Below are 23,860 nucleotides of genomic sequence, written 5' to 3' on the forward strand. Positions count from 1 at the left end.
TTGTTGAACGTTTTCCAGACTACTGCGATGGACTATAATGTATGAACGGTTGATATTGCGATATGAATCTTTCATTGATTATTCTTTTTCATCCTGTTCATTAATCTCTTTCAGTTCAGGCAACATTCAACTAAAACTTAATAATTTAACAATAAAAGCGTAGAATTTGATAACTGCACTGCTCCGTTAAATGAACTTTTTTTCCCATCACTTTAAGCTATTAAATATACAGAACCCAACGAGCTACACCGAACCGACCCTCGTTGGTATTTCAAATACGATCCGAACCGCTCCGGCACACTTACGGATGACTCCAACCCGGTAGGTTCGAATCAACGCGCCCATCACTACTACACACCTGACTTTCCTCTATCACTCCCTAGAGGTCTCTGTAAGCACTACAGGGACACACACGATTCAAACATCCGTTTTCCGTTATCAAAAGAAAAACAGTTGAGATCCTAGATGCGATAAATCTTTTACCAGCTGTTGTGCGCAAAACAAATCTACAAATCTAAGGAAAATTATAAAAAAAAACTTCTCCTGTAAACGGCACCCAAAAGGGGGCCTCGTACCACACCATAGTCAGGAAGGATAGAAAAACTGCAGGGCGACGTTTACGGATAAAAACTAAAGTTAATCCATTTCGGAATTATACACGCACACAATGACCAAAAGACCGAAGATACATAGACGACACGTCTGCTCAGCTCGACGGTCGGCTCCGAAAGAGAGTGAGCACGGTTAATGACTACGGTTATGGAATAGGGGATTTCATGTCCACCATATTGAATAAACTTAAGTGTCAAATATTGTTTATAAACAAAGGGAAAACGACGACAATTTTCTCTTTTCTGGAGGACCCATCCTTACTCATCGGATACCTTGATGAGAACGCCTATCTGGGACAACTTCGTATCGGCAGCAACTTTCTGCAGTTTTCGGCGGCAACCAGATAGCACAAGCCTGCTTCAGATAGGCATGTGTTTCATTCACCTGCTTAACTAGCTTGAACAAGAAGCAAGACAGCGTTTCGTAGTCCACATTGCCTACTGTTCCGTTGACCGTTTCGCACTTTGGAAGACCGTTCAACGTGTACGCAAACACCTGACCAATAGCAATATGCAACGCGGGATCTTTGGTTAACTTCAGTAGCCTAAGAAACCGAGACAGCACCTTCCGGAAGTAGTGCTCCCGAACGCCGACGGCCAGGTAACCGTGGCAGTGAGCCTTCCTTGCAAATCTGCCTTCGTGTGCGCTCAAATTATGCAAAATTTTGCTTAAAACAAACACAATTACCACAACCGCAATAGCACTCCCCAACACAACGGTCGTTCTAAAATCAAACAACATTAACCGGTCTGTCAAATGTTTCTTGTATTTTTCTTCTGACGATTTGTCAAAATGCTCTACAGTATTTGACCAGGGTATTACATTAGACCATGGTTCTACTTCAAGTAGTTCAAGGTTCTTAATTCTATCAGGTAGGTTTACAAAGGTGTATGGCATATCCGGTATCCGCACAATATCAAGGTGCCTAATGCCAAGAGTCTACACTCCTTAAAATCCTCAAAGTTATTGTTTTATTTAATCTTCATTTTTTATATTGATCAAAAACTCTTATAGTGTAATTTTCCATTATTTTAATTTGTTTTCACGTAATTTGATATTCCCTTGATGAAATTTCATTCCATGTCATCACATGCGATGCGATAAAGCAATGGCACTTCGGCAAACAAACACATTCCAGCTTTCCAGCTTCCTAATCTCCAACAATTTGTCACCCACGTGTGGATCAAATCGAGCATGATACCAAATATGCAACTGTTTCATTCTTCTTCATATTTTCTCTTCCTCTAACTACACATTTTCCCTTCTTCTCATGAAACCCTGCATGTTCTGGATCAACGAAGTACCCAATCATAAATTATGTCGCTCGTGCTCAAAAGGAATAAAAAAATAAAATAAATCTAAAATCTGTATAAAGAATGCAATGCGGCATTATGCGTGCGACAGTTTGTTGACAGTGGACCCTTCGACGGCTTTAAACGGGTGGCGTATGGGAGCGCGGGAAAGGGCGAGGAAAAGTCTACCCAAGACCGACGTTATGGACTGAACTGCTTTCACTACCGACACCGAAGGGACAGCCGTGAGCTGTTCCATGCCATCGGGACTGTTGAAAAGATTTAATAATGCGTGCGGTGTGGTATGTTTCGGAGATGAGTTATGCTTGCGTCGCCGGGTGGTGGTTGGCGGCTGCCTCCCACAGAAACCGATTTACATACCGTGACCGTGAAAGTGTATTCTCCCCGCTGCACGCGGACTCATAAACTTTAATTGTTTTATTGTGTGTTCCTTTTCGTTATGGTTTAGTCTTTGTCGTTTGTTAATACGTGCATTCTTTGAGGGAGAAATGTGCAGTACCTATTAGTCTATGCCCTATATCTTTGTTGTGCTGTTGTAGACAGGAACAATCATCTTTTGAAACTTTTAAATCAGCTTTCAAATCTATTTTTTATCAACAAATCCGCGACAATTTTAAAACAAACATACATACTTCATGACACGTGATATACGTGCATTCTATTTAAAAATGTATTTCGTAGTGGTTAAATAACCTATCGGTAGTGAGTGAAAAATATTCTTGCCGAACTTTTTATTTTTTATTACAGTATGTTTGGATTCCATTCCAAACTTTTGATTAGCATTTAATTTTTATGTTCATTAAAAGAAAAGGACATTATAAAGGCCAAAAATAGATTTCAGTTCTCAAAAGTACAACCAAATAAATCGAGATTCTATGCATAAAGCAGCGGGTGAGAGCGGCAATTGAGGCCTTTGGAGTCACTTCTGTAGCGAGGTTAAACGTCCTTAAAACCACGGCTCTGGACGTCGGAATGGTGACAACCGAGAACAGAATCTGCCTGCCATGGTTGCACACCGTAGAACGCCTCCGTTTACTTGGAATTCTGTTCTCTAACAGTATCCGGGAAACAGCGGGCCACAATTGGGATACTGTTATCAATCACTTTCGTCAGTTGGTATGGCTGCACAGGGTGAGAGATTTAAACCTGCTGCAAAAGGTAACGCTGCTCAACTCATTCTTGCTCCCTAAGCTATGGTTTGTTGCGTCAGTTTGTAGCCCTCGCGCAATGGACATAGCCAAGGTGACAAGTTTGATCGGGTCTCTCCTCTGGAACGAATCTGGGGGTATACGTGTCTCGCTCCAGCAGCTGGCCCTGCCACGAGACCGTGGGGGCTTAAACCTCCACATCCCAGCCGTGATGACAGCAGCCCTACTCACAAACCGCTATGTTGCAGAACATCAGAGCCTCCCATTTGGAGCCCAACACATCTTGTGTGCGGGAAACCCCCCAGATATTACACTGATACCGTCTACTTATCCGTGCCTTCGCAGTGTTGTCCTGCAACTGGCGTACACTCCATTTACGGTAAAAACACAGCTATCCACCAAGGCCCTCCGCAGGTTGCAAGTGAACAGACTACCCCCAGCCAAGATTCAGTCCCATCCGAAGGCAACCTGGAAAAAGGTGTGGAACAACATCCACCGAAGCAAACTAACAGCGGAGCAAAGATCCACCTTATATTTGCTTGCGAATGGCAAGATCCCGCACGGAGAGCTGCTTATGCGTATGGGACGCACGCCTTCGGCTTCCTGCATGTTCTGTGTTGAGTGTGACACCCTGGAACACATGTTCACCTCCTGCACTCGCGTTATTGCCGCCTGGGACCTGCTGCAGCAGTGCATCAGGAATGAAGCTCCAGGGTGTCAGTCGTCCTTCGAGTGTCTCCGATTCCCAGTGCTTGGGAATATAAGCATTGCGCAGCGGAAGGTTGTCCTTCGTTTGTTTGCAAACTACATCATCCACATCATTGGAAACAATGATGCTGCGATCGATGTAATTGTCCTTAAGTGTGCACTGTATTTGTGATGATAGAGTATAAGAAAGCTTTGTTTGTACACCTTATCTATTTATAAAATAAATAGTTTATATTTTACAAAAAAAAAAGCACCAAAACATAGCAAAACGTATAAGTTAATACGGGATTCCTCCTTTCAAAGCTAGATATTTTGCAAGGAAGCTATTATTTTCCATTTATTCTGAAACCTGATACCAACAGAGCCCAACAACCTTTAACTTTAAAATTATTTATTAGAAAGCGTGATACAAAAGTGGTAAAAAAAGTGGTAGTAGTGCTTAAAAACAGTCTTACATACTTCAAAGGATGATGTATTTTTCAAGAATTCTGCCATAAGTCAGAGCTGTTTCTCCAAATAAGAAAATATTTCTAGCACAGCAGAACGGACTCATCATTTCATCAGATTTTATCGGAAAGTAATGAAATTAATCAATACATCTGTTCATATTGAACTGCGCAAGATTTATACCGATTTTAACACACATTAAAATTCTTGACAATGAAGTACGTTCTCGTCTGAAGGTGTGACAAGATAGGGCATAGTCATTAGTTCTCGTTGAAACTGATGAAGTTATTATACAGCAGTGAGACTTATTACTCCTTCAATATCCTATCGTCTCACTGTTTAAGCCGGTGGCGCCATCGAACAGTCGAAGTGCACGTAATCTGCTTACTGCTTCAACCGTGTCAGGGCCTCCTTGGTGTGTCTCCAAGTGAAAATACTGCCTCCATCTGTCTCCACGCCAGCGACGAACGGTCCAGATCCGTCATAAACAAAAGGATTTGTGTCAGAACTCGCGGGATTCAAGAGCTGCCGACATCCGACAATGTCATTCTACGACAAAAAACGTGCAACAGAAACTAAAAATGCAAAACGTCGCATTCTTCAAATATTCAGAATGTGCATTAAATTATTGTTTATCTATTCGAATACGAAGTAAGTGGTTTTCGTTCGATCGCACAGTTGGAGGAGAAGTAACAAAAGATCATTCGATAATATGACGTTGCGTCTTTGAAGACAACTAAAGTTCGTTTAAATTTTGTATTTAAATAAAATAAAAGAACTAAACAGAATTCACGTCGAAACCGTCAAACTAGAGCCACTTCAGAATGCAAACCTTATTGATCCGACGATGCTCATCAAACGCGACGAAAACTTTCGACGCTCCCAAGATGACCAGCTCATTAAAACTAGTCGCAAGAATCTTTTCTAGCGCCGACGTGCCCCCAAAAAGTTACCTCGCAAACGAAAAACATCCGTAGACCGAGATGTTGTTGACGCAAACATCAAAAGCCGACCGCCGATTTATCCCGGCCACTTGGCCGTTTGATTTTATTGCCCCGTTTTCTCCTAGTATCGTTCTACTTCGCCGCGATTAAATGAAAATGGGCGATAAAATCGACTCCACCCGCACCTGCACGGTTCGCACATGCGTCGCCCGGTCGTGGACTGTTCGCCCGAAGTCCTGGACACTACAGCTGACATTTGCTCTTCAATCTCCCGAAAGGAGTCGTAGTATAATACTAGTATTTTTATATCTTCCTTCCATCGGAAGCTTATCTGAATGAGTCCCTCCCGCACCGTTCGCTGGACATATTTGCGAATTTTGATAGCGACCTACTCGGAGAAGCGACGATAAACAACAACTTCCAGAAGGAAGTAACATTCGGTCTTTATCGAAATCCCCACATAAAGCCCCGAACGAAGAGGTGTTATGCGGGGGATCCATATTTTTATTACCCATTCTAAAGATAGCGAAACTGAGCGAAAGGTTTGAAGCTTTGCATAGAAAAACAAGATAAAACACAATACTAAAAAATATAAAGTTCTGTGATCCGATTTCGACAATTCGATTGTGACCAAATATAAGTTTCATTTTAAGGTATTAAAATCAAGGAGCATACAAATTCCTCCCATATGAAATCCATTGAATATTGTTAAAATTTTAGAAGAATCAATCCTCGACATACAGGCTCAACGTTTTGAAAATAAATTCAAAACCAAATAAAGAAACTGTTGTACTGTCCTTTTATTAAATATCTTAATTGATTGAAACGAATGTACCAAATTATTTGCTATGCAAATGCTTTCCCCTATTGACAATTATTAGCAGCAAGAAAATGGAATACTTCTTTAAAAAATGACCCCCCATAGATTAGCACCTTATTCCGTCGAACAATTCCGAAATGATCCCCTAAAATATAGCAACCATTCTTTTTGTGCAAAGTACAGGCGATCTTTAAGCCAACGTGTAACGGAGAAGCGCGAGAGCGCATTACTAGAGCACGTTTGCATATGATTATTTGTTCAAATTTGAATATCGAACCGGCTGAAACGATACACGGAGAGCATGGATCGATAAATTAGCAAACAGAATGTGACAAAATCGGTCCACTTAGTTCGTCCAGGCAGAGGCCCACCAATACCGATATTTTACGCCAAAAATGTAAACGCTGGCAGTGTTGGGCTAGAAGCCAGCGTACACCGGACACCAATATTAGAAATGATCCTAGGAACCGGTGTCGGTGTATTTTGATCCTAACAATCCCGATAAATTATTGGCCAACATTGGCCCCCGGTAGCGCAACCATCTCACAAGGGGAGAAAAGTCATGCTAATAAACACGTTTCTGCAAAGCCTCGCTGAGGAAAGCCACAATTTGCCGACTCTTAAATAAACGGCAACCATTTGTCATTGGTCGGAAACGTTTTTTTTGCAAACCGGTATACGAAAATTCGTTGCTTAGCAAAGTGTTAATGAATTGTGTGCTGTTTCCACCTTCGTTTAACGAGGGATTAAAATTTGCGATCGTACATCACTAACTGGAAGTTTTGATGTTTGCTTTATTCCTTGCTTTCTTTTCCTAGCAGAAGATCTAGCCCACACACACTAATCGTAGCTTTAAAGCGCACGATTCAGAAGAGAAGCAAACAAAAATACATCGAAACGTACAAGAGTAAGTTTGAAATTGTTAGTAAGCTGTCACAGACCTTAAAGTTAGCGTTGTACCAAATGGTCGGGGTTTCGTCGTACCTGATAAATATTGATATCCTAATCCAACCCAATTAAAGTGGCTATGAAAATGGCCATTCTTCTGAGCTCTTAAATCTACAGGCAGGCATTGAAGAAAATGCTTAGTTATCAATTCATTACCGGATGCCGCCATGAGCTCTTAAAAAGTTACATAAATTAGTCGAATTCATAGCCATCTGTGACGCACCGCAGCAAACATCGAGAACCTTGACGAGCTACCCACTCGGTGGAGTTATTACGCTGTTCGAAAGCAAACCGATGTTTATATTATTTATTCTAATTCAGTTGGCATAGAAAATAGTTCACCAAATTCTATACACACCTGTATATTCATCATTCCCCTGGCGAATAAAATGCCTTCAAATTGGTGTATGAAGTTCGAAGCGTCCGTCAGAACATCCGAAAAAAGACTTCCTCCCGTTTATTTAATCACTCGCACGTCGCACACGGGGCACAGATGTTAATTTATTGTTCGGCATTAAATTACAGCACGCTTTCATTGCTTAACTTCAACGAAAGGCCGAAACTAGACCACCAGCAAACAAGCGTATCAAAACGTATCGACACCTTCTCATATCGCTTTGGCGATAGATGAGAACGCTCCTGGCAAGGGGTTAAGAAGCTACCCGGCAGCAGGCAACAAGCGAAGACGCTCGTGCGGGTTGTTTTCATAATTTTCCGATTCCGATACACCGCCCCCAGTCCACGAGGGACGTGTTTATTTAAGGGGTGCACATTCCACATCAAATACGCCCTGTAACGTAAACTAAAGCGCTCGGGCCTCCCGATGCACTTCCAGCTGACGATAGGCCGGAGATTCGGAGTCCAGTTTGATGCCCTTCTTGTACGTTGAGTTAAACGATTTGTTTATTGTTTCACAAGTTCGGGATGGTTGGAATTTTTGGCACAGGAACTCGGTATTACGTATTGGAATGTTTATATCTGACGTCCAGTGGTCCTGTGGTCGGTTCGGAAGCCATATGTTGGACAAGTTCAAGGTGAAGCTATAAAATGACCGACATTCAAACAGATGGTAGCGATTTCAAACGGCTACGGTTGTTGAAAGACAAGTAGGAAATGTGTTTAGAAAATTACGTCGTAATGCATTGAATAGATTTTTTCCTTCCTTATACTTGATAACCAATAAAATGCGACGAGAAAGTGAGATGGTTTATTTTACATAATACAACTTTTCCGCAGCTTATAGCTAAAGAACCAACAACGCACACTGTGTAGCAGTTTATAAAATCCGGACAGCGAAGCTGGGGAAGGTCTTCCCATCAATTAGCATACATTAAGTGTGTTCGCAACGGGAATTCGCAACTCCGCCAGTGTCACCGGAATGGGTTTAGCGACCAAACACCACTCCACCCATCGGAGCGGGAGATCATTTACGACCCGGGTGCTGTTCCCTGTGTCCACGATGCTGAGTCCCGATGCGGGGTGAAGCTATTAAAATTCATTACCACGGTTCCGCGCCCCGATCGAAACCGCAAACTAGAGAGAAAAGCGTTAGAAGTACGGAGCGAATAAAATAAAATTGAAGTAAACCAATATTACTGGAACGCTCGAATGCGCCACCGATAACCTCACGTGCCGGTCGTAAAATTACATTCCATCCGAGGCGCGCGCGGCCTCTGCTCAGGGAATCCATGGCCGCACGGGAAGCACCGAGTGCGCCCCGGAACGTTGCTCAGTACCGTCGTCGCCAACTTTGGCCTTGCCGTACTTCGAGCTCGACCAGAGGCAAACCGGACGCACGGCCAGATAGTAGACGATTTCGGCGAAGCTGGTCAAGCTCATGCCGGTCAGCAGGGCAAGCGTGCCGCCAAAGTTGGCCAGCTCGCTGGTGAAGCTCATGTACTCGACGCGCTCGGTGTAGATGAACTTGTTGTCCTTATAGTACACGTACAGGAGCATCAGGTCGTTGCTGCGGGGAGGCAAAACAAGGTTCAAACGTCATATCCAGGTCTTACAATTAGCACCACGTACCCTTGCAGTCCGGATTCGTCCTTTACGATGGAGTCGAGCATCGCTTTGAGGTTCAGATCGTCGTTGGACAGCTCCACGTCGTACTTGAGCGTCGTGCAGGTCGGCAGGCAATCGCACAGCTCCTGGTCCGTATCGGTCGTCATCTCTTCCAGTTCCATCAGCCGCTGGACCGCACTCTCGTAGCACTTCATTTCGTGCGCCCTGCAAACCGGTGTGGTGTTGAGCCGAGGCATGGCGAACGTCACGCAACCGCACGTCTCCAGCGTGTAGTTGGTGAGACACTCGAACTCGCAGTTCTGCTCGTTGTACACCCGGAAAAAGCGCAACGTCCGTTCGTCGGAGAAGTAGCACTGTCGCCTGGTTTGGGGAAGGAAGACAAATCTGAGCGGAACGCCTCACATGGTCAGCGCGGGTATTGTATTACTTGGATGGCGAGAACCGGTGTAAACTCTTCTGCGTGGTCAGCATGCGTGGTTTGACGATGATCGAAACGGCCTGCATCGGTGACACACGAATGTGGTACTCGCTGAGCCGTGGGATCTCGTCCGGTGCATGGATCGTCACCTTGTAGCCTTGCAGGGCTCCCTGGAGATATGTTAGAGGATGAGGAAACAAGTACAGTGTTTGTCCTAACGTTAGGTATAATCCTCCAAGACAAGGACTCACCGAGCAAACATATTCCCGATTCTGTTCGAGCGTCTTGACCAGCATTATTACTCCACCCTTGAACCCAGCACTGGCCGTCCTCCGAGGGTACGCCAGCAGGTCCTCCGTGTCCGTGTACCCATTCTCCATCGTCCAGCCCGTACTGCGGATGTTGGCCGCATGAAACCTGTGTATTCCACCCTGGTCCGGGTTGACTTCCTTCTCGCGAAATTCCTGATCCGCCGTAAACAACTCCGCCGACGAGAGCATATTGAAGCTGTAGCAGATACCATTCTCAGTAACCTTTCGAGCCCAGAACCGCTGGCAGGGGTGAAAGTTAAAGCTCCACATGCACGAAATGAACCGCTCGTCCGTCGGTATGGACATGTTGATCAGCTGCTGGACGACGTGCTCGTCCTCACCCGCCTGCTGCCGGCTACCGTTCGTCCCCGTATCGGCATCGTAGTAGTCATGCTTCGGACGCATGATCGCCGAACAGACGTGCGTGAGGGCGCGCAGTTTACGCCACTCGTCCTCGGTCAGCGTGTGGTTCGCATGGCGTGCCCTCCGGTACACGTCCGTCACGTTGAAGCACTCCACGTCGACGCGCGTCTGCGGGCACACGGTGATGGCCGGAAACGGAATCTGCCAGATGGGTATCTGCTTCGGCGAGAAGCTAACCAGGATCGGCTTTTCGATCCACTTCTGGTGCCCGATAACGATGGCCGCGATGCAAACGCACAGCGAGACGACCACCAGCACCGACCAACACACTCTAAGGGGAAACAATTGCACACTAAATATGATTAGTTTTAATGCAAGAAGAAACGTGAGTATTCACCTTTCGATAATCGACAGTTTCGGGTGCACCACGTACGGTATTCCATGGCATGAGCTCGCCGCCAGGTACTCGCGTGCGATATTTTTCATGTAACGGATGGGTGACATCGGATGGAATTTTCCACAACACCAGCGACAGGAGAACAGCCACCACAGGACACTTGCTCTTAAGCGTACGAACCGGCACTAACGGGTGTATAATCATGGTCACAGTCATACTTAACATTTTATTGGTTCACCAATGACAACCAGTTGCATGCTGGCTACGATGCATTATACAACAGCTGGATCCCTATCGAACAAGTTGATCCTTGCTCCAGGGATGTCGGAACTTCCGACCAAATGAAACTGGTTTCGTTAATCAAACAAGTTGTTTTTACGATATGTTAAATTCCGATAAGACAAATCTACATGTTTCTCATATACACAAATTGACGTCGTATTATGTACAAAGAAAATTAACGGTACGTTAAGCACAAAAATGACCTGCGTTTTTTATTCAAAACTTTATCTTTAGTGAGCTTAGTTGGATAATTAGGAACGTAATCGACCTAGGTAATTGTTTAATTCATCATCTATGACCATTTTTCGAGGTATATTGTTGTTGAGGAATACTTTGCTCGTTTTAAATAATTCTGCAAATAAAATATACCAAAACGTTAGGAGAAAAAACTTAGAACCTTTAATTCCCATATTAAGATTAGTTTTAGATTAAGCCAACAAAACAAAGAGAATATTGACAATGTTTGTGCTCAAAATTGCCATAGTTTGCACAATCAACAAACGTTTTTTTATAAAAAAATAAAATACTTTTATGTTACAAATATTTTCAATAAATCTTTTAGGTTTGACACCTCCTACATTTGCCACTCGAAGTAAAAGTAACAATAGGTCAAAGGTTAAAATGGTAAGTTATTGAAAATTAAAAAAAAACGTATGTATCATGAAAGAAGATATATAAACGAAATACGTAAAAGGTAAATACCATTTGTCGAACTAAGATGAAAATATACTAGCAAACTAAAGGATTCGAAGCGAAACAGAGAATCTTTTTGAAACAAATTTATGATTTTGAAAAATATGTATTTCGTAAAATGTAAAAAAATATGAATTTTTATCAACGAAAAGAACGTTACTAACATTCGGAACGGGTTTGTAAACTTTCGTTCAACAATGCAGTGCATAATCTAACCAGATGAATGTTTAACGATGTCGTGCGCAAAAAACCCTCGTCCAACGTCGAACCGACCTTGACACGGCACCGGACAAATCCGCGACAGATTCTTAACTATCCTCTCCGAGCCCTCCCTTTCCCCGCTTCCCGGTTCTGATGTGCATTAGCATTCGATCGGGAAAACTAACTCACTCCCGCTGGCCGCTCGTAAAACGGACACCCACGGGCCGGCACGGGTCGTAAAGCGCCACTAAACACCCATTAAAACCGGCCCCACAACGCTACCGGTGTTCCCCGCTTCCCACCCCGAGGGGTGGTGGGTTGAAAAATAGAGGAAAAAGTGCATCACCCGTGGGTCCTATCATATCCACTAATTCGCTTTGTTTAACGAGCACCGACAAAGCGCCGGCTAACGACGGTTCGGATAGAGTCATCAGCTAGGAAAACTAGCGAGTGTGTGGTCCGAGGTGCGATCGATACGTCAACTCCCGCATTCGAAACAATGGGTCGTTAAAAAATGTGATATAATTTGTCGGCAAGTATAGTTTTCGAATTTTTTCTTTATCTTTGTTCCAATTGGAGTGCATCGATATGCAGTTGCAGTTTGCCTTCGTGAAGGCCCGCTTGTGACAATAATGCGCAAAACAGCGAGGCGTTAATTGCAACCACGTGTCGCGCGGCTGACGAGGGAACTGATCTTGAAGATAGACGCTCTGCTCCAACGCAGCGATGATTAATGTTATCTTAATGATCTCATACGTCCACCAAAATAAAAAAATTAAAATGAAGTCCACACCAACCATCGGGATCGTGAAAAATGGTGTGTTTCAAATTGTTGCCGAATTAACATGCGGTCGAAAACATTCTACAGTAACGAGCATATCGTCTCCGGAGATCGAGTTGGAATTTTTCTTCAACATAAGATTGATTTCACACATTTCGATATGTTTGCTTGGGTCATGTATTTTATCCATTTTTTTTCTGATGATTATAAAATATTGAACTAAAATCCTCCGTCCAACCAGCATTTCCCTTTGCAAGGCAGGCCCTTCGCTCACGGGAGGGAACAAGATTTTGCCAAAAACGCTCCATGCATCAAAACGCCACTCAAACCGTTGGCAATATATTTAATAATCGCATGACAAATGGTTCCACAGCCGCAGGCATCATAAATTAAATTGTATCCTGCCAGAAAATGTCCAAAATTCACACACACACGCGCTCGCGCGTGTTCCAGGAGGAACGAAGGGCCCTACGACTTGATTCGCTGGGCCACGATAAAATCCGATCGACCGGCTCGCGATGGAATCATGGAACAATTTTATTATACCACTCTGTGACGACACGGTGGTATTTTCGGCTGTAGGCTTCTTCCCTCACGCACTGGAAGGCAGGGGGAAGGCTGGCCGAAAACCTGCAGCCAAATGGCGGCACATTTTTGGTGCCATTATTTTTGTTTTATGTGAACGCATAAACTCGTTATTCCGTGCGTGTGTTTTTTCCCATTTTTTGTTTTTGTTTGTTCGTTGAGAGGATCTCTCCCGTTTAGGTTTGAACAGAAGAACTTAAATATTCATCCCATCGAAAATCGCCCACGCGCTAAAATCAGGTCGTTTCTCACGGTTTTCTCACCGGCGGAACGGTCCTCACCTCTGGGCACCAATGTATGACTTAATTTAAATTTAACGAATCACTCGCGCCATCAACAAATCATCCAAAAACACCTTCCTCAGGGTGGGGAGAGGTGGGTGCTCGCAAGCCCTTGAAAGGTTCGATCGGAAGGGAAATAAAAAATAAGAACTGATGGTGCTCTAGATCAGGGGTCGGCAAAGTCCGGCCCGGTGGTCAAGTCCAACCTACGCTGATTTTGTTCGGCGCTTAAAAAAAAAAAATTAAAACAACATAGAAAAAATCCAGTTGAATTCTTAACGGACTTGTTCACGATATCACTCTTGTTTCTTCCTAAAAAGGTACGTTGATACTGATGAACGTAGTGTTCAACACTAGAAGATACTTTTTCGATCGTATTTTGTATTGACCCTCCTAAAATTATCCAGTTTCGTGAATCTCGTCTACAATCCAGCAGCAATATAACATGTTTGATTTACATCCATAATAACTACACTAAACGAAAGCATTTCAATACCATAGCAAAATAAAATCAACACCTCTTGAAGCTGTATTATTTTAATTACTGAGAGTATCAACGCTAGAGAACAGTGACATAATTTAAGTAGAACAATAAATCCATATTTAATTAACGAAATTTATTTAAAATACAACAAACGAATGATATGTTAAAAAAGTAAATATTGAATGAAAATAACAATCAAATTTACAGTTTAAAACAAAACTTTGAAATATGTTATATTACGTTTATCTTACTAACGGCATTAGAAAATTGATGCTCTATTAAAAAGGGTTTAATATCACTTTCAAAACAGGAAAACATCGTTTAAGGTACGCGTGCCAACCCCTGCCCTACATGCTTTGCTGGGGTGGAAAAACGGAACAAACCAAAACACAAAAATCACCAGCACCAATTAGCAATCGTACGTAAATCTTCACCCCACCCCACCAAACGGCCATTTTCCACCGTGAGGGAAAAATAGTCCACGCTAACGCGTCGTTTGTCACGGCAATTTACGAGTCTCGCTCCCTTTTCCCTTGTGTTTTTTTTTATTGTGTTTCTTCTAATAAGCCGCCCATCGAAACGATCGTCAAACGGGTGCCCTAAACTAAAGGACCGCATCATTATTATTTTTTTTTTCGGTAGCATTGTTGTGTCTGTCTAGGTCCGCAGCATAGATATGCCCTCGTTTTTTTTTTTTTTACTTTCATCTTCACGCACGCTCGAAGCTGTTGCTTAAACGGTCCCCAACCGCAAAACTATCCCGCGGGTTGACTGATAAGTGGACAGCACGCGTTTTTTGACGCACTTGCGAAGAAGCTAAACAAATCCGCACGGCATCAATCTTTTCCCGGAATGTTTACCCGCGGTAAATCACGCCTCTGAAAACAAAAAAAAACCGTAGGAGCTGGGGCAAAAGGGAGAAAAGTTAAATTAAAATCAAATGCCAGGCCCCGCGAGCCGGCCCACGACGCGAAGGGAATCTACATAATTTACCCGAAAGCATAAATTGACACGATCGTGACAAAACTGCGCAAAACATCAGCTGTTACGGGCCGAGGTTTCGGGCGAACGGCCACTTCGAATCGGAATCCTAGTTGTTGGATGCGTTGGATGTTTGCGTTTATCAATTCACCCGCCGGCTTAGGCGGTGAAAATAAAAGGGAAATCTCTAAAACCGCAGAAGAAAAATGTCACTCGACTGGAACGCCACTTCCAGCCAGGAGGAGGATATGGATCGCATAAGAAGGGAGGCATTAAAAAAATTACCAAGCCGACCGCCATAAAATCTTCATCATCTCTCTTCGGAACAACCGTCCGTCAATGGCCCGGAGGACCCGATCGGAATGAAGTCGTTCAGTTTAGGTTTCCTTTTCTTTTTTCTTCCACTCCGCCGGTAGATAGATTCCTTCCTCCCGGTTTTGTGGCCCGTTGTCCGTTACTCAAATGTGACGCGAAAATATTTTTAATGCCAATCCCCGGCCAAGTGGACGATAGTGCGCGTTCGATTAAGTTTTACGATGGTGCACGAGATATAAAAGTAAAGAAGGAAAAAAGTGCCCAGTTGACATTAACGACGCGGGCGTCTATCGGCGAGAGGCGAGTTCCACGAAACGCTAAACACGAGCCCGGGAGTGGGGAAGGGGGGTACTTTTTTTCTAATGGAACACATTCCCTAAAACCCTAGCTGAAAAATTGAAGAAAACAAAGTTTCCAAACAAATGCGAACTCCTTTTGTTTTTTTTTTTTTTAGGAGGGAATTAGGGGGAGGTGGAGAGAGGGGTCAATAAAGTTGGGCACAGAGTTCGTCCGGCAAAGGATCGTTAAGACAAATCGCCGCCCGGGATATGGGGGTGATCTATGGTTCTGGTGCGGAACTAGACGGAATGGTTATGCATTGGGTGGCGCAAATAAAATCCCACTGATGTCACCGATGTAGAAAACAGTGTGTGCAAGATGAGATCACATCATTCGTTCACAATTGTCATCATTGACTTACCAACCCAACACACACATACACACAAGTTACAAGCCCTTCCTGTTCCGCCACGGTGGACGTAATCGCCTTAGACGATTTTTTGGGTGGTGCCGCGATATTTCTGTCCGCTGAAAAGAAGAATAAAAACTTACATACACACACACAGGAGTATAAAGTTAAATAAATGCTGCTTTTCCTGCCCATACCCGCAGTCGACCAGCATCACCAGCTTAGGTCGTCTACATTTTAATGTCTCAATAAAACAAAAATTAGAATAAACATTTCATGAGCGCCAACCCTCAATCGCATGTGCGTGACAGATGCGCCTCCATTGGTAAATGGCCGGCGTTGGCAAAAGTTTGTCGCATGGCGTAGGTGCTTCGAAGCGATGGCCTACCGGCAGAGTTTAGTTTTCCATTTGGAACATTCATCAAAACTAAAAAAGAATAAACACTCCGCACATCGTGAGACGAAAGCCATTTCAGCAAAGTTCAATAAAGTCGCATGACCAATCAGTTCCGAACTTCCCAGGCCATATTCCGTCGCGATCGGCGCGATTCGATAAACCCGGAGGAGATTAATATGGTTCGTAAAAGATTTTACAACCCATTTTCGCAAAACTTCATTTTCGTGCCCGATCGTGCGCACGATTGTCGAATTATAAACTCCAACGCACTTTTTGGCCGTTCGGATTGTAACATCTCCATCGCGCGCGCTCCCCGGAGCATTATTAATGGCGCTTGTCGAATGTCCGGCTCGAATGTCAACCGGGGAGACGCATCGGCCCTACGCACCGTAATCAATTATCTCGCAGAGTGTCAGTTTACCGCGCGGACCCGTTAAGAGCCAAAGTCTCCGGTGAAACAATGCTCGGGGTTCGCGAATAATGTATCAAAATGCTTGGGAATCGTGCGTAAGGTCGACTTACAAATTTGCATTTTGCATAATGAATTCGCAAACAAGAATAATTAATTAAATTTATTGTTTTTCAGGAAAATTTTAATTAAGCAAAACACAATTCAAATAAACAAACCGTCTAAAGTGGCTAATCCAATGTAACATTACAGTAGATCCCCGCAGTACGCGATTTTTTTACAATTGACAGCTCATAGCGTTTACCGTTGTTGCTTGAGTTCTGATTAACAATTAATTTTGCTTTGTTTTGGTTGAATGAAGTTTTTAATACGCAGTTTTAAACAGCCGTTTAAAGGCCATGACGGCCTGAATTAATACACGTTGGTTTTTGTTTCAGTAAGCTGTATAATCTTGAAACGATAATTTTATTACTATGGCATCAAATAATTTAAGTAGTCGAAAGACGTGTGCTATAAGAGTAACGGAAAAGATAGAAATAGTAAAGGTGTTTGAAGAAGGAAAGATTTATGCAGCAATAGCCCGGCAAATAAAACGACCACAATCAACAGTGCGAACCATTATCCAAAGCAAAGATAATCTGCGAAACTCTGCGAATAGAGTATGGCCACTCGGAAACGTAATGACATTATAGAAGAAATAGAACACTTATTAGCGATTTGGATAGAAGATATGTTCAAAAGCAGTTTCCTCTCAGTGTCATCTCTTCAATATGAAGTATAAACTAAAAACTAAAACTCTATGTACGCTATACCGTTCTGTCCCAAACATTAGCGTAAAGCGTGGACCTACTGTACTTCAAAATGCACTCCCTGCAATTGAAAATGATACCAATTTCCTAAGGGTTGAGCGTTCTCTCACACAGTTTTCCTACGACCAACCCACCCTTTGTTTTCTTTTGCTTTTATTTCTTTATGATATCAATCGCTTTATTGGACATACCAACTGAAATCCGACGTTCACATTGGCTAGGTCATGGATGAATTTCGTTCCTCCTTTTTTTTCACCCAAAGGAAAACACCCAAACGCTCCTAATGCCGAGACAATAATCATAAATCTTTGAGTTCGCCCCATTAAACCGTTTTTCCCGCATCTGCCCTGCCAACGGCCCTGTTTCGTCTGTTTGTTTACAGACGAAGTGGTTTTGGGTACGTCGGGAATGTGGCGAGAAGCATACAAATTATTTGACCAAGTGTACAAAAGAATACCACTATCGGTGCGAGATTAGAGGTTACATCAAACTCAAGTTTGAGTTCCTGAACGAAGTGAATAAATCGTGCAACGGGGCTAAATATTGTAACTTTGCTTCCCGTTCGTTTATTTTTTTATTACGCGCCAAAACGTTCGGGAAAAACTTACCCAAAATTACACTTTATTGACTTTAGATTGCAAGTGGCGCGCGCTTTTTACCTAATCCCCCCACGGGGGTGGGGTAAAAATAAATCGGTAGAAACTTCGTTTTGAAATTTATTGCCAACCCGTTGGCCCTCGCCAGGTTATCGGGCGTGGGTAAATAACTTCGCTCCGAATGGAATGCCACTAGCCAACAGTAATGGCATTCAAGGATTAGTGCACGAAATCTACTCCCGGGAGTATCTTATCTGCTCGCCAGCCCGACGATCTCACTCGGGCTGACCGCATTCGAGCCGTCACAGGACAGTTCAAAAATATTTTTAATAGTAATGGCAATAGAAAGCAAGATATGTGTAGCTAAACCTGTCGCCCCGGACGTGCCGATTGCTCAAAATCGGATTCTCGACGGTTGGACAGATTTTCTTATGTGATTTTCGCGTTTTTCCTGCCGCCCCCCAAAACCACCGACGATGTGGCGCGACGGCTTTTTTCTTCCTCCCGAAAGCTTCCATATCATATTATATTCCGCGAAAAAAAACAAGCACACACACTAACAGATTGTCTGGCATGCTAAACGGTGCTTCCTCCTTTAGTGTCGTTAAAAGTGGATCTTGGTCTCGGTCTTTTCGTTTGCCATAAACCAAAACCTCAAAAAAAAAAAGATACCCATCACCAGGTGATCGGCTTGCCCGAGAGCACGTGGAGCTACGTTGAGGTCAAAACAATGTCCTAATAAACGTAAAAGAATTATTGCCCTTCGACTGCGCCTCCGGCCGGGCGTTGGAAATGGACGCCTCGGGATGCCGATTGACGTACGAATTTGCGGCGGTCAATGGCGCCATTTAATGGCTTCGAAAGATGTTGCGGGTCCACTTGGCAAAAACCCGCGGCCCTCCAAAAGCCAAAGTCCAATCTAATATTAACGCCGGTACGTACCGCCCCGCTCGGTGGAAGGAGGACCGTTTTAGAAGAAAGTGTTATCATAAATAACGCCCAGAAGAAATGATATGGTTCAGTTTTACGTGATTTTAAAATAAAAAAGAGAACCGCAACTACAAAAAAGCACGGTTGACAACATAACGATTTAGTTTACGACCTCGACGATAGCGCCGACACTTATGTAGTCATAATTCAACGATAGTTTTCTTTTTTACAACGATATACCTTAATGCTTTAGAACAGCGTTACATGATGAAATAATTTAAATTATTTTCGTACAGTTTGCATCACAAGAACAAAGGATGACATTCTATGATTAAGGATTTCTCGTTATTATTTTTACTATCGCCTCGATTAAATACCCTGTCATGACATCTTTCCTGGTTTTACACAATAACTGTTGTTTCTCAGTAACGACCCTTGCTTTACAAAGAAAATGGAATCTATGACTCAAAGATTAAACAACCTCCACTCCAGTTGCTTTACGGTGACGGACACAACAGCTAAATACTACACAGTTATTTATTACAACCAGAAAGAACAATTCATAAATGCAGTTCAGTGAAAAGAAAACGAAAAACGGCTTGGTCCCGCAACCACATGCAAGCCGCCGTTGCGATGCGTTGCCGAACCCGCGATCGACATTTAAACACACGCGAATGCGAACGCGGGATCGCGAGAGAAAATCAACACACAGACGATCGAAAACGTTGGTTGCTCTCGCGTCAGCCGCGAGTTCGGATGAAAAACGAAGTATCTTGAAATGCTACGAGAAGATACGTACGGGCTGCAGTGCTGGGTTTTCTTGGTGCGATGTTCCGATTCCTTTTCCTTTTTCCCGTCCACCAAATTTTCTCCTTTCCCCGTTTCACACCATTCGCCGGAAGTGTGACGGCATTAGTTTCGCGTTCATTCATTCAAGTTCATCATTAACAACAACAGAGCGCACAATGGTACAACATCTTGCACCAAAAGTACCAAATCTTTAATTTATAAACACATCTAGTGAAATGGTTGCAAAAATTCTCATAATTGAAAACAAAACAAGTAATCTTTTGCCCGAGTTGATGTGAATTAAAAACTAAGATAGTACATGATTGCAAAATTCATCGATTGGATATTATATTTATAGGTAATCTGGCAACCTAGATAATATGATAACCTAGGTAATATGAATATGGTAATTATAGTTACCATCGAATGATGGTTATTTAAGTTGCACTGAGCTTAAAGTTTCTTACCACTTTTCTGACTAATAGCACGCAAATTTCTTAAGAATAGCAACGTTCTCATCATCCTTAATTTAGCTTCAATTGAACTCACATACACTGTAAACATAATCTGATATGTCAAACTAATTTTAATAAAATGCAAAACAACAACAAAACAATTCATTGTTACGAGAATTAAAAATTTATTAAATCGCATGGATTTCTTTGTAGAATTGGCAAAAAGAAAAGTGGCAGAGCAACGATATAATTAACCAACTCTTCTGGATGTTAAACGCTAAGGAGAGTTGTGCTAATGGAACATTTCACGTTGCCATAGAAATGGTATTTGCAAGTGTTAAAAATATTATAAGAATAAAAATAATTTCACAACGTTATGGCAAGAGACCACTGTGTGCTGTGACAGGCGCGTAGTCCTGCTTCGCGTCCTCGTCAGTGTGTGCGTCCACGTAAGGTGGCCAAACGCCGCGGCTCAGCTGCTGCTGCACATTGCTCGCTCGGCCACGGCCAGTTTGTGTTCGTCCGTTCAACAGTGCGGTTGTGTTTTCCCTGCCTGGCATCAAACCCCAGCAGGTTTAACTTTGCGCTTCGGAAGCTGCGACTTTCGAACGAACAACCAATCGGGCAGATATCGTCCGAGCGTTTGACGGTACAATTTCAATTTTATTTTCTCGTTCGTTTTCCTTAAATATCCAATTTGTGTAACGGAAGCAGCAATTTGTGATTTTTGGTGTGGTGATACAAACAAAATAATTGTGGTGCGTGCGTTCGATAATTGGCCATTGATGAGCATCGGTGATAATGAGCATCGGCGATTGGATCAATTTTGTAGATGCTTGTGTGTGGAAAAAAACTGTTTAACGAAATTATTCCCTAGAATTAATTACAAGACGAGCAATTGAAAGTGTGAGCTAGGGAAACAAAATGAAGTGAAATTGATTGAAATTGCAAAACCTACAGCTTTGCTGAAAAAAAGGAATTCGAAACACAGCCATTAGGCCTCGAAACCAAATCCACATCTACCACGAAGGTTGCAGTGGTGCGTTGATTCATCCTCGTTTGTTCCGTTTGTCTTTCGACGTGTGCCTCGGGTATGTTATTATGTGACCCAGTTTGAGAAAACAATTCCCGAAAATCGTTATCACAGACAAGGATGTTTCTGTTGTACCCACAACTCGTTTCGTGCATCGAAAAAGTTCAAACACGCCATAAATTGTGCATTTCAGTGTAGTCGCGGGCGAGAACTTTCTCGCGCATTCCGTGAACCGGCCAAAAACATAAATTACGCACTAATCTGTGCATCGTTAAGTCGTGTTTAACTCTGCATCGTTATGCGGCCACAATGTGCACGCACCCAGCACAATTAGTGTCTCGTTTTTGCTACGTACTCTCCCGAACAGTTCAAAAGTGCGTCAATTTCTTTCATGATCTTATTTTCAATATCTTTCACGATCAGCGGCGGACGGCCGAGGACAGAAAATAAAAGAGGTTCTGTACGCACCAAAGGGAAGAGCAACTGTTGCTTGCTTGTTGCTGTTGGTAGTCGGTTCATCAGCAGTGTGTTCCGTTTATTTTCGCAACCATTGTGTACGCGCAGCCCACGTGTTTTGCAACGCATTTTGACAGTTGTTGTCCCGTTTCATGTTCGATACTGTGTCGAGTGGCAGGAAACAATCCTGGTACATTATTGTGGTTTTTTTCTTCCTTTTTACCTCTCCCTCTTCTCATCATTTCCTACACATTTCTTTTTATACCCCCCCGGGGGAGCCATCTTGGCGCAAAAAGCTTTTCGCAAGTGGTTTTTGCATAAAATATTGCTGCTTTTCTCCTAGCTGCTAATACAGCCATTAGGTCGTAAAGCGCGCCTATCAAAACCCGTCTGAAAATTGGCCCCAGCAATAAAAAAAAACGAAGAATTAAAAACACACACACTGCGCCAGCGTACAACTCATTTTGCGACAATCAATTTGGCAAAAGTTTGAGCGGATCTAATTTACAAAATAAAAGAAACTACCTACACGACGGTTAAAAGGTAAAGACTAAACGTTGAGTTTTGCTTTTGGCGTTACTTCCTACGCAACAACTTCGATACGATTTAAAAGGAATGAACGAATGACTGTGTAAAACAATACAATTTAAAACCATAAAAAAAACAAAAAGTACACAAAACTACCAAAGAGGATCTTGTAGGAAAAGAAAACATTTGGATTGGTGGCTTTGGAGCTTTTTTCTTCCTTTTTGCTACATTGCACAACATTTTGCATACATGCGTCTTGATATGGAAAGATTTAATTAATCTTAATGAAAGCAATATTTGCCTAATTTACCATTTAACATTCGTACCGGCGGGTCGTTTATTGCACAACCAAGATCGGCTCACGCAGTAAAGGTTATCTTTACCACCTTCTGCTGGACTGTACTGCAAAGGGGGGACCTATAAATAATCTGATCGAACATTCGATAGCCCAGTACCCCCGAAAACCGCGCGCATGGTAACGAAGTAGCCGCTCATCTGCCTTCGAAAATCCATAGATAAACTACCCCCTCCGCCCCTCGCCCCAAGCGCCAAACAGGGAGTCGAAATGTGGAAAACATATTAGCAACTCAAAACAAACAGCAAAATGAATCCATATGCCTTCCCGAACGGTTTCTCGGTGGATCTTTACTGTCAATCTTAGGCCGCGTCGAGGGCCAACCTTCCGGATCGGCCAAGGGGGGGTGGCCAAGCCAATTGCTCGCTATCTTACCTCCGCAACGGGCGATAATCTATTACCGACCGGGGCAGGCCGGCGCAAAACTAGTTTGTTGGAATATTTTCCCAAAACCCGAACACATTCCAACATACCGCGCGAGAATCTGCCGGCTATTAACGGCTCTCGGTGGTGTGTATTATTGTTTTTGTTTCTCCGTTCCGTTCTTTTTGTTTTAGTATTTTATGCTGACAGCCTTCGGGGCCGCCGAGGATGCGGCGAATAAAACTTTTCTCATTTGCGTTAAAAGCCTCCAAAAACTAAATCACAACCAAAAGGAAAGAACACGACGCGAAATACGTTCTCTCGCGATGGGTGCCAGGTTTAGTGACAGGGTTAGTCGTCAAATTAACATATTGGATTCGTTTATTTTCTTCTTTTTTTTTATTTCTTCACCGGACTGCAGTCCACGGGTCGAAGCGGTTTAGCGCTTGGTTTTATTTTTCCTCCTTTTGCTCCTCCAACTAAAATCAAGAATCACTCGCTCAAGCTCAACCTCCACAAGGAGGTTGTTTGTAACATGAGCCCCACCAGGCCGAATGCAATTCCTGTTTTCGCGTGAGCTACGTGCAAAAATGTCGCAACTGACCCTCTCAAGGTTGTGTGGTGGGGAAAAAAAATCTAAAAAAAATCAACCTGTGGGTGTATGAATGCAAAACGCATGCCATTTTTCGTTCAAACGAATTTGCTTGAAGCCGGATCGATGCTGATACTTTGATCGCTCATTAGCTCCGAGTTCGGGTTAAGGCAGTGGATTCCCACCTACGGTCAGGTCAGCACCCGCCAGCTCTAGGGTTGTTAAATGTCCTTTTTTACGATCGTTCACTAAAGATATGACCCATCAGCATTGATTCTTGCAAATGGATAGATGATAAGCAATACGGCTTTTATGCTTCTTCCTTGTGCGTGAATATGTTTGTTCAGGTTTCACTCAACACGTTCCCTCCGTTGTAACCCTTTTTTAAAGGGCTCTTAAGCTG

General features: G+C 43.2%; 1 protein-coding gene across 1 annotated transcript; it reads right to left on the minus strand.

The window, feature by feature from the left end:
• Nucleotides 1–3,602: 3,602 nt before the first annotated feature.
• Nucleotides 3,603–10,543, minus strand: LOC131268860 (pickpocket protein 28-like). Its single transcript, XM_058271149.1, has 6 exons — nt 10,455–10,543; nt 9,635–10,388; nt 9,393–9,553; nt 8,969–9,325; nt 8,677–8,906; nt 3,603–3,877 (listed from the first exon to the last, which is right to left on the minus strand). The coding sequence occupies exons 1-6, from the start codon at nt 10,541–10,543 to the stop codon at nt 3,603–3,605; spliced, it is 1,866 nt and encodes a 621-aa protein (XP_058127132.1).
• Nucleotides 10,544–23,860: the final 13,317 nt, after the last annotated feature.

This window comes from Anopheles coustani, chromosome 3 (genome assembly GCF_943734705.1).
Source record: "Anopheles coustani chromosome 3, idAnoCousDA_361_x.2, whole genome shotgun sequence".
NCBI classification, from domain to species: domain Eukaryota; kingdom Metazoa; phylum Arthropoda; class Insecta; order Diptera; family Culicidae; genus Anopheles; species Anopheles coustani.

Excerpts from the sequence above, each read along its gene's own strand:
- LOC131268860 (XM_058271149.1), bottom strand. The coding sequence starts at position 10,543 with ATGAAAAATATCGCACGCGAGTACCTGGCGGCGAGCTCATGCCATGGA. Across the intron at positions 9,326-9,392 it reads CACCGGTTCTCGCCATCCAA|GCGACAGTGCTACTTCTCCG; the intron begins GTAATACAATAC and ends TCCCCAAACCAG. Across the intron at positions 8,907-8,968 it reads GACGAATCCGGACTGCAAGG|CAACGACCTGATGCTCCTGT; the intron begins GTACGTGGTGCT and ends GCCTCCCCGCAG.